The 11,889-nt window shown below is 35.6% G+C and overlaps 2 protein-coding genes across 2 annotated transcripts; one reads left to right on the top strand and one right to left on the bottom strand.

Moving 5' to 3' along the window:
• Positions 1 to 3,861: 3,861 nt before the first annotated feature.
• On the top strand, positions 3,862 to 5,419 carry LOC145035666 (E3 ubiquitin-protein ligase PUB23-like). The gene has a single exon (XM_078984175.1). It carries the CDS (start codon positions 3,947 to 3,949, stop codon positions 5,183 to 5,185), a length of 1,239 nt encoding a protein of 412 aa, XP_078840301.1. The 5' UTR covers positions 3,862 to 3,946; the 3' UTR covers positions 5,186 to 5,419.
• A 2,164-nt stretch (positions 5,420 to 7,583) lies between these two features.
• DGD1 (UDP-Glycosyltransferase superfamily protein) lies at positions 7,584 to 11,202 on the bottom strand. The gene is made up of 7 exons (XM_078984185.1): positions 10,385 to 11,202; positions 9,967 to 9,999; positions 9,751 to 9,838; positions 9,190 to 9,665; positions 8,823 to 9,089; positions 8,399 to 8,730; positions 7,584 to 8,327 (listed from the first exon to the last, which is right to left on the bottom strand). Exons 1-7 carry the CDS (start codon positions 11,048 to 11,050, stop codon positions 7,811 to 7,813), a joined length of 2,379 nt encoding a protein of 792 aa, XP_078840311.1. The 5' UTR covers positions 11,051 to 11,202; the 3' UTR covers positions 7,584 to 7,810.
• Positions 11,203 to 11,889: the final 687 nt, after the last annotated feature.

Below are 11,889 nucleotides of genomic sequence, written 5' to 3' on the forward strand. Positions count from 1 at the left end.
TCAACTCTGATCTTATCAGATACGCATCCTTTAGATAAGAGATCATATATTCCTCCTTTCTAGATATCGTATAGACTGAGACATGGATTTAAATCATTCTCTCTATCTATGTGTTGTTTCCCGATTTCCGATTTACGACGACTGACAACAGACTATAATTGAACACATCAAATTAGTCCCGGCTTGGCCAAGCGCTTAGGTGTCATCACTAAATCATTGAGGGACCCACATATATCTCTTTCATCCCACTTTGGATAAAAGGAACGGATAAACTTTGATTCAATGCTTGCTTGCACTCAATCACCGAATCACACACAACAATATGTTTTATGACACCAAGTTACTGGTGCGTTTACATATTATCAATGTGTAACCGACTCGCAAGATACAATTCACATATCTCAGTTTCAAGAATATAAGATATTATCAGCTCACCGATCACTCGTGATAAAATCCATGAAGTGATCCAAGTGAGCGTGGATTTAATCCAATGCTCAAATCATATTCATAAGCACTCATGAACGTTGCAGCAAACATTTGTTTATGTCTAATACACTTTGGACAATCCACACACCAATTCACGACAGTCTTCATTCATACCTACTTCCAACATATGAACGACTGTGGTCCGTTCGAATAATTCAATTATTCTGAAATAATTAATTATTCAGGAAGTCAAAACATGCAAAGTGAAACACAAGAATAATACTAATCCCATACGACCCCAAACTCTGGGTATAAATAAAACATTTTATTTAATCACCATATTGATAACTAATTATTTGTTGTTTCGGGTAATTAACTTATTACTTGAATTATTACTACAATTGTCTCATGCTCTTAGCATGCACACAATGTTTACTTATGGTCCTTACTTTGTGAAATAGATCAAATGAACACATTTCCAATCATACTCATTTCACAACTCCCAATCATTATCATAAGTATAAGAATATCAAATTCTTGTTACTTATGCTAGATTCTAACATTTTATTCAATGATTCTTTCGTAAAGTCATAGCTCAAAATCATCAAGACTTGGCCAATCTCTATAAGAAACAATTATATATATATATATATATATATATATATATATATATGTATATATATATATATATATATATATATATATATATATATATATATATGTATATGATGTCTCAAAGTACATTCCTTTGAACATCCTTTCTTGTATAAAAGTTTCTAATCTAGATATAGATTCTCAATATCCAACTCCCAATATGGAAACATTTCCATATTTGCCATATGACAACTCTTTCTTAATAGAATCTTATCTATTCATAATAATGTCAATATGGTCCATCCAATACCATACTTCCAACTACTCACAAGCAACCAATCCTCAGCGAGCTTTAGATCGTCCTTTGATAGTTGTTTAATTATCTTAGTCAAAACCGATTCTTGTCCTTTTCCCTCTAAATGCGCTAGACATTTGGAAAATTTCAGAATGGTCAAATATTATAGCACTTGCAATCAATCCTATACTCGAAGTGTATGGGACACGACGCATAATGTCTTACATAAAGATACGATACTTTATCAATCTTCTACCATAATATTTAATGTGTCACGTTCTCACAATTCGAACTATGAAGAGGGATGCCATAATCATAATCGAAATTTTGAGAACGCACTATGTATCATTGACTAAATTTATTAACATTCCACAACCTAAGTCTTTAGATTTGAAATGAAGCATAGTATTCTCTCCCTTAATTATAGCAAAACAACTTTTCAACCCTTGCGACTTTGCAAAGTATAACTCTTGTTTTCTATAATTAATATTGCTAACTTGCAATACTTGCCATAATAATCACACAAGCACAACTTTTATGCTCCCACTATCATGATGAATATTATCATATAAGCATAACTCTTATGCTCCCACTAGCTTTGACATGTATTCAGAAAACAACTTAACTTCCAGAAAAACAATACCTATTGAATTTCTTAAGTTCATATTTCTAATACCTAATGCTTTGATAATCCTTTATCTAAGCTTATACACCTTTGCCTTAGATAGCTCATATGTGTCTCTAAACAATTTAGACTAATTGCCAAATCTCACAATTCGAATCATGGAAAGAGATATCGTAACCATAATCGAATTTAAGAATGCAATTTTCACAACCACTATCTTCTTAAAATCTCTCTTAGTGAAAGCATTTCCTCACAGTCATTTTCATGAAGAAGGGAATCTTATGACACTTAGATTTTAATGGTGTATGTGTTCCTATCCATGCGAATTTGTCAAAACCAAAGTTTGCGACAAATCCAAACTCATATTAATCTTGATTTCTTGCCTTATGGTAACACGAGTGCCCACCATGTCTTCTAAGCAGTTAAGCAGCTCACCCTTTCCTATCAATGTACTTTTCATTGATCAAGGTCCTTGCCTTTTATGCATTCAAATGAGAGCTCATAGAACTCACATGCATAATTAACTCAATTGGAATGACACAAAAACAAAATAACGTCAACACGATAGGTTTAAAACCTCAAGTCGTGTGCTAGTGATGATCGATAAGGTTTATTCTTGATTTGTAACACCACAAAATACGAGCCAAAAATTTCATTTTTGAAAACATATTTTTAACAAAACATTCAAATTAAAACATTTACTGATCATAGTATTTTAATAAGATATCGCATGTCTGGAAAACATTTCAATAAACATAATAATGTCAGAGTACAAATCCCCAGGAAGTTCTCATGATGCGGAATACGAAGCATGTGTGTGATGGGCCGCTACCGCGCCAGCTCCTTCCCCTTCGAAGAAGAGGTACCTGAAACCAAAACTGAAAACTGTAAGCACGAAGCTTAGTGAGTTCCCCCAACCTACCACATACCATACAATTACATAACATGCATATATCGTCAGGCATATTTGGGTGCCCGAGCTACCCCTTCGGTCCTCTCGACCGGATACTGTCTAGCATAATTGGGAGCTTGCCTCCCCTTCAGTCCTCTCGACCGGATACTGACTAGCATATATGGGTGCTGGTCTCCCATTCGGTCCTCTCGACCGGATACTGATTAGCATATCTGGATATTGGTCTCCCCTTTCGGCCCTCTCGACCGGATACTGGGGACTATTTCACCCCCTACTACTACCACTACTACCACATAACACATATATCTCGTAATCTATCTAGCATGGCTGGGCATGATCGCCCCTTCGGCCCTATCGACCGGTAATCTGGGGACTATCTCCCCTTACTGTCACTAACACATAGCATCATATCATACTAGCATATAAACATATCACAGGTAGTAGCAACCTAGATGATATCACAAAGACAATCATCTATCATACATCTCCTACTGGTGGGCCGGCATTGTGGCCTTAGACCCACCGCTACTGAAAGGTAACTCACCTCGTAGTAGCTGCTGATCTGTGTGGAATTAATCTTTCTGTCTGTCTGCTGCTCCTCCAAAAATCCTCTAACTGTAATTCCCACCAAACTATTAATCAAATACTGCTAACCACCGTGAGGGTAAATTGACCATTTACCCTTAACAAAAAAAAACAATTCATTTTACCCCTAATCATAACTCATGCAATCCTCTTATTACTTCTTTTGAGAAATAAAATAAAATAATAAAATAAAAGTATTAAAATAATAAAACCCAAGTAACGATGTACCAGTACCACAAGTTTTTAATTGCGGCACTCCATGAACACAATCAGCACAGCACGCACACTTGGGTTTTATCCCACATGCATTTATGACCAAAATCAAATGGAGGTTGAAAAGTCAAACATTTTACGTGTTTTGACTTTTCCTTTTACAAAATTGATTCCCCTCACAAGTCCTCTATATATAAATAAAACCAGATACATCATTCATAACCAAAAAAGCTCTCAAATTTCCAATCTTTCTTCAAATCATTTCTGGGTTTTTGTTCAAAGTTTTGATACAATAATGACTGATCTCGAAAACGATGTTGAAGTTCCTCGGTTTTTCTTGTGCCCAATTTCACTTGAGATCATGAAAGACCCTGTAACGCTCTCCACCGGAATCACATATGATCGTGATAGCATCGAGAAATGGTTGTTCTCTCAGAAGAATGACGTTTGTCCTGTAACCAAACAAGTCGTCGTTGATATTGAGCTCACCCCAAATCACACCCTTCGCCGGTTGATCCAATCTTGGTGCACCATTAACGCGTCTTCCGGCATCGAGAGGTTTCCGACGCCACGCCTTCCGATCTCCAGAACCGAAATTGTAAAGCTCCTCAAGGATTCAAAGTCTCCACAGTTACAAATGAAGAGCTTGAAAAGGTTAAAAACAATTGTTATGGAGAACGAAAAGAACAGGCGGTTGATGGAATCAGTTTCCGCGGCTGATTACCTAGCATCCATCTTAACCACCGGAGCCGGAGAAGTTTCCGGCGACGATGGGTTTGTTTCAACCGAAGCCGAAGAAGCGTTAAGAATCCTTTACCATCTGAAGCTGTCACCAACGGGTCTTAAGTCCTTGTTCGGAAAGACAGAAAACTTCGTCGTAACGTTGACGCGGGTGATGCAACGCGCCACCAGTTTCGAGTCACGCGCTTACGCCGTAATGCTACTAAAATCAATGTTCGAGGTGGCGGAGCCTATACAGGTGACGTCATTAAATACTCAGTTCTTCACAGAGCTTCTACACATCTTGGTTGATCAAATCTCGCAAAAAGCTACGAAAGCAGCACTGAAGCTACTCATCAGCGTTTGTCCATGGGGGCGGAATAGGATAAAAGCGGCGGAGGCAGGGGTGGTTCCGGTGTTAATCGACACCCTCCTCGATACTACAGAAAAGAGACTCACCGAGATGATTATGATCGTTTTGGACCAGCTTTGTCAGTCTGCAGAAGGAAGGGCGGATCTGTTGAAACATGGCGGTGGTTTACCGGTTGTTTCCAAGAAGATCTTCCGTGTGTCGTCGATAACTAGCGAAAGGGCGGTGAGAATATTGTACTCGGTGGCGATGTTTTCCGGCAACGCCCGTGTTCTGGAGGAGATGGTGCAGTTGGGGGTGGTCGGAAAGCTTTTCTTGGTGTTGCAAGTGGATTGTGGAAGCAAGATGAAGGAGAAAGCAAAGGAGATTCTAAAGATGCATTCGAGGGTTTGGAAGAAATCTTCTTGTATACCTAATGATTTGATTTCTGCATATCCATCTTAGAAGAAAAAACCTTAATTATATGATTCCGAAAACCCAAAAAGAAAAGGGAATTTAGATCTTAAAAAGTTATGAATAACATCATCAAGGTTCATAATTTGTCGATCTAAGTTTCGTTCTAGGGTTTCTTGTATGTAAGATATACAGGGTAAAAGCTAGATACCCGTTTAGGTATTTTTACTGATCAATTTGTAAATGATTTATACATGAACATGAGTAAATAATATGTTACTTAGATACGATTATGTATAATTTTTCTCGTTAGGTTAATTTGTGAAAATCTATATATATACTTCGACTATAATCATTCAATTTTACTAATATATATACTTATTTGATCATAACAATAACTAAATACTATCGTCCACATACTCTATTAAACGTATGCTAATTAAATGGTGCTTGGAAGTTGGATAATATTTGATCACCAACCAATCTAACTAATTGAACTTTTATATATTTACAATTTTTAAAGGATAAATCTTAACCTCGTTTATGTTTAAATTGATTAATTTGGATTGTCTATGGATAACAACTCACATAAAATGATAAACCATATCAAACTTATTACGAAATTTTCAAATCGTTAAAAAAAACCCCAATCGTGTTTTGTCTGTTCAAGAAAAACCCAACGAACTTAACATTTTGTCTAAAAAAACCCAACTAAGTTACACTTTTCTTCAATTCTATGGAAATCAAAGAAGAAAACACAGATGACGTGATTTATTACAATATCGGGAAAAATGACATGTAAGACCAACGAAGTTTTTAAACCGTTCAAAAAATTTAAATCATGTTTTGTCTGTTCAAAAAATCTCAAAAAACTTAACATTTTGAACAGACAGATTGGGGTTTTTTTAAACTGTTTGGAAATGTCGTTGGCTTTTTTAGACAAAAAGCTAAGTTTGTTAAGTTTTCTTGAACAAATAAAAAATGATTATGGTTTTTTGAACGGTTTGAAAATTCCATTAGGTTTGTAAGTCATTTTCCCTTATTTATAAAACTAAAAAAAGAAAGAGAAACAATAACTTTTACACCTTGACCTCACCCGATTAAGCTATTTTAGATACTAGCAAATTGCCCATTCGTTATATACTTCATCGATCCAATCTACTTTTGGGATATGCCTATATATAATTATATATTCAATTACCAAAAATAAATAAACGAAACGACGAAACGTGTTTCACGTATGAATTAATATGCCAAAAAAGTAAAAATAATGCATGGAAAAGAGAATAGAAAAAAATATACAACGTCGACCACTATTCAGTAAACACCGAATCTTCTAGTCAAAGTTGGAGTTAACGGGGCCCATAAAACATCTTCGAGGCCTTTCTAGCTTCTAGTCGTATATCGTGGGCTGTTTCTTATTTTGCCAATTTGCCCCCTTCACATTTCAAACTGTTACATTTTGTCCTTCAGAGATTAGAACCCGCCATGTTTGACACGTCATGCGTTACTTAATGAAATTATATATGAAAATTTCAAATATTGCTATTTACCACAAATATTTAAGAGGAACGACTACACATAACAAACCTTTCTTTGACTCTATAACAATTTTTTAGAACGGTAAATTCTTCACATACATTATTTTATTTATAGAGAAAATTAAATTGTTTCCTACTTTTTATACCTATAAATATTCCTATCCATTAAAATTATGACACATATCATCATTTCATATTTACTTAACTATCTCATTAAAAATATATTATAAATATATCAAATAAAATGAAATTGAATGGTATCATAAAATTAGCTGGTACGAATATTTATAAGTATAAAAGATATGAGCAATTTAATTTCTCTTATTTATATATCTACACGGTTCGTCACAAGTATGTCTAGAACATTTAACATTTAGTTGAAAGACATATTTCTATCAATTTCTAATACCGTTAGTTTTTTTATCACTAAATATAATAAATTAATAACAAATTTTGGTTTTTACATTAGTCAATTTAATTAATATTGCAATGGTAACTATATGTGATTTTTAATTTCTTAGTATCAACAAAAAAGTAAATCGATTATACAGCTGTAAAATGTACAAGAACAATGTGACCATTGCATCCGAGAAAGCATGATCGAATCTTCTGTTTATTTAAATTTTATCATAACACACCTTGAGCTTCACTAGTTTAATACATAAGAGCAAATCATAAGACTTACTTTCAAAAGTTAGTGATATCCACTAAAATAACCATATCTTTTTTGTTGTACTTAACATTTTGATAACCTCTTCAGACAAAAAATCGAAAATGACTGCCAATTTAAAAACTTGACCAATTGTAACTTATACTATGAATTGCAAAATTATTTTATCCTAACAGACCTAGTCGTGAGATTAGTGATCCAAAAAGTAAACAAGATTCATCTAACATACACATACCAATAATTACAAAAACAAATCTATAATACCACACAAATGACAAATTCCAATCACGTAAACAAACAAAAACCTAATGTGTTCACCAACGCTATACGAACAGAATCAACCAATATATAAACAAACCCTAATATCCAACTACACTAACTAGCAACAAAGTAATTAAAGTGTGGTTAGGCATTATCAACCAATATATAAACAAACCCTAACATCCAATTTTATTTTCCATCTATTTACCAACCATAAATAGGATTCTCCACATGTGGGGCCAACAACCGAAGATCCTTACAATGTTGCATACTATAATCCCGTGTCCCGGGAACCGCACCCGTACACCGCCTCAAAAACTCATTCCCGGTCAAACAATAATGTGCAAACGCCAACCCTCCATCCACCACAGAAGTCAAATTGGGAACTGATTTTGACTTTCTAACACCACCTTCCATTTCCAAATTATTATTATTCAGAATCCTGTCGAGATCTGAAAACTCCATGAATCTTTGTGTAGCTGCTTCCCATGAAAGATTGTATCTTTGTTCGGGTGTCAACGGGTGTGGCTCACTACACATTGCTTCCCGAATTTTATTCACAAATTCCTCGGGAGTTTTGTAGGTTAAACAGTTGGGAAATGATCTGAAGAATTCGTTTGACGGGTGGTCTGCGCAAATTACGAATTTACCCATCGCTAGCGCCTCGGCTGTTGCTGTGCAGAGGACATCGCTCACACTCGGGTTTACAAAGATTTTATAACTGCAACAAAAGAAAAATGATTTTATTTTTCGGTTTTTAAAGTAAATTGATAATTTAAAAAAAGTTGTTACCTGTGAAGAGAATCGTCTGCGTGGTCTCGACCTTTCATGAAATTGACATTTAATTCTAGTTTTTTTGCAGCGATTTGTACTTCATTAGCATCTTCACCATTTCCATAAACATCGATTTTAAATCCATTCAGATCATTCTTCTGTTTGGATAACAAATCTATCAACTCCCTGTATCCTTTAGCCCAAACCATTTTCCCCAAAAAATACGCGCCTTTCGAGAATTTTTCAGCCGACATTCTCTCCCCGATTTCCAAAAACTTAGGGTTCACCCCATGGACATTGCAAACAACTGATTTAGGTAAATCTTGAGTTGCAGCCGAAAGCCGAAGAACCTTAAAAAACACAAAATAAAAAAAAAAAAGATACAAATTAGGTGATTGAAGATGAATAATGTTGAAGAAAATGGAATTAAAAGATTGTGTACCTTGTCACAGTAGGCGCGTGTGACCCAATTGTTTATGTGTTTGACAAAAAAGGATTGAAGGGCGCCATTTTTTTCACGTTTGATGTATTCTAAATAATTTGTGTGAACAACTCCAACAACATGATTGAATTTATCAGTCCATCTTTTCCCATGGTGATACCAGTTTAAATGTTCAGGTTCTTCAAGGATTGCAATGTCAGCATCTTTTGATGAAATGAATCTTGAAGTATCGCCAGCTGGGATTATACTTCGCCTTTCTTTTTGAAACTGTAAAAAAAAGGAAACCAAAAAACATCAGATAATGAAAAGAAAAGTTTTTGGGACCAAAACTGAAAAAATCAGATATAGTCAGGGACCAAAGATGTACCTTTCCGGGGTAGAATGAGATTTTGAAATCGGCATTGAAGCCTACTCTTTCTTTGAGCCAGTTGCGAATGTAAACTTCTTGTTCTTCAGGGGAGGTGAATGTAATATTATTTGGGTAGACTAATTCTTGATCTGTTTGGGTGAGCCAAGGGACTAAAAGTGTGACACTTTGTTTTTGGGATTTTGCTAAGAATGCTGCGCGAAATAAGGGATTGACAGCTGTCCCTGTCATCCATGGGAGACTAGCAGTTGTAACAATGGCTACGTGTCTTTTTCCATCTCGTTTGCTGACATCATCCCATGGCCCACCTTCGTAATGATGACCTGTACTTTGAAGCACACTTGCTATTCTTATATCGAGTTCATCGTTTATGTTATCTCCTTCAAGAATGGATGATTCTCCTGTGGGAAATGATCTCAATAGAAGATGGTTTTTCTTTTTGCTGCATAGGCTTTCAACTATCTTGTCAGATATATCTGTAGCATATATGTTATAACAAGGTTATTAGTCTTATTTTGGGATGAATTAATAAGATTGTTGAGAAAATTTGAGTTTTATTACCTTTTTTTAAACCAAGGTGATCTAGAAATGGCCCGGATTGTCTAACTAGACATGCCAGAAGTTCTTGGAAATCTAAAGGTTGGACTTCCTGGGAGATTGAAGTGAATTGAACAGAATATTTACTATTTAGCATAAAGATTTTCAATTAATGGAAAAAATAGAGTGGTATTAAGCAGAATGATACAAGGGGAGAATTTAATAGATGTAGATACATACCTTTGAGTACTCTGGTTCTTTACAGATTGCTTTCTGCAAGGAACATGGAAAAACCATGTAAGAAGAGGCATAACAAGAGAAAGAGTTGAATTCATAAGAGATGACTCCTAAGGAGTTTAAAGCTTCAATAAGTCGAGAATAAAGTGCTTTAAAGCATGGATTCAGGTGTGTTCATAGAGAGAACCCTAAATAACTACCTGACATTACATCTTTCTGCAATGAGGAGTGATACCTAAACTCTTTGCTATTCAGTGTTCTCATTTATAGATTAAATTCAAGTTCTGATATGTAATTCCTTGTGGCCATTTTTGTGTATAGCTTTTAACGAAATAGAATACGAAACTGATAACAGCAAAACATTCTGGCAATTTTAGCATACATGTATGTTGCTTCTGTGGAAAAAAGCTGGGAAACTTACCAGAGTAGATTTAACTTTCTCGACTAGTTCACTGTTCTTGAGGCTTTCAATAATCTCTGAGGACGAACTCTTCTGTTCCAACTCCCGTAACCGCGTTTTCAATGCCCTAATCGGCTCCCAATTCCGAGAAAGCTGGCCTTCCTCGGCGTCCCCAATCCCTTCTCCTTTCCACTCCCAGCTAAAATCCCCAACCCTCGTCCTCGACCTCCTTCTATACCTCTCTCTCTCATCAATTTCCTCCACCTCCGATACTATAGCATTCTTTATCGCCGACAAATCGATCCTAATCTTAGCTCTAGGGCTCCACTTTTCCAGAACTTTCTTACTAAAATCCGGCGAGGAGTACGCTCGACGGAACTCAGAAAGCTTCGGCTGCAAATTTTTCACGAAATCAATCTCCGCCGGAGTCGGAGACGAAGAATTCGCGATAGCAGCTACCGGAAACGTCGATCTTGACGCAGAAGTAAGAAAATTCTCAAACTCCCGATCAAACGAAGACGCAAGGTTCTTGAACGACGTCGCTCTGTCTTTCATCAACTGGAGATCCGCTTCAGTCGAATCTTTCACTTCTCTCCATCCCTTCGATATGAACGAAAACGCTTTCTCCGCCGTCACGGATGAACTCGTCGTGGAGGTTCGAGTCTCCGACGGCCTAAAGTTTATCATCTTATCAATAAATCGATGGAGATTCCGATGAGGGGTTTGCAGGTGTACCGATTAAGCCGTGTTACGTGTTTCGTGCGTCGTGTTGTGTGTGTGTTTGGGAAAAAGGGTTGGCTGAGAAATTAACGGTTGATGAGAATTTGTTTCGTTCCGGTATCTTCTTGTTGGGTTTAAGCCCAACTTTGTTGCTGACACGTGGCGTCCCATGTGGATATAGGATTTTCTTGCTGACGTGGTTAGTCTCTATAGGTTCTTTGGTGGGACCCTAGGATGAAATCGATTATTACGTGGAAAATACGTTTAGTTTTTCTATTTTCTCGACTTTGCCGGAAGATTCTTGGCATATCCTCCAAAAAAATGTGAAATAAAATAATGAGTAAATTGCTATCCATCCAATAAATTTGAGGGTTAATTTTGTATAGATAAATATTTTCAACCAAATGAATTATTTGTCATTTACATAAAGGTGTTTTAATTTGATATCAAATATTTATCAATGTGTATATGTATAATATTAAAAAATGTGTTCTTGAGTGTGATCATAAAGTTTATAATAAAGTTTAGACACTCCTTAATAAAGTTTGCTGATAACTTAATTGTTGTAAATAAAGTTTAGACACTTCTTAATAAAGTTTGCTGATAATTTAATTGTTGTAAATAAAGTTTATAATAAAGTTTTATTATATTGTAGTCAAAATTTAGACACTCCTTAAAATATTGTAAGTGTGATCATATGTAAGACATGTGCTTGGCTATTTAATTATTTTACATTTTTTTTTTCAACCTCTGTTTTGTTTTTTAGTATGATAAAATCTAGAATTTAGTAATGACTAAATCCTTAA

Source organism: Lactuca saligna, chromosome 1 (genome assembly GCF_052625555.1).
Source record: "Lactuca saligna cultivar CGN05327 chromosome 1, ASM5262555v1, whole genome shotgun sequence".
NCBI classification, from domain to species: Eukaryota; Viridiplantae; Streptophyta; class Magnoliopsida; order Asterales; family Asteraceae; genus Lactuca; species Lactuca saligna.

Bases quoted from the DNA above. Each gene is read 5' to 3' on its own strand.
- DGD1 (XM_078984185.1), bottom strand. From the start codon at position 11,050: ATGATAAACTTTAGGCCGTCGGAGACTCGAACCTCCACGACGAGTTCA. The intron at 9,839-9,966 runs GTATGTATCTAC...TCAATCTCCCAG, and splicing joins AAGAACCAGAGTACTCAAAG to GAAGTCCAACCTTTAGATTT. The intron at 8,731-8,822 runs GTACACAATCTT...GTGTTTTTTAAG, and splicing joins CACGCGCCTACTGTGACAAG to GTTCTTCGGCTTTCGGCTGC.
- LOC145035666 (XM_078984175.1), top strand. From the start codon at position 3,947: ATGACTGATCTCGAAAACGATGTTGAAGTTCCTCGGTTTTTCTTGTGC.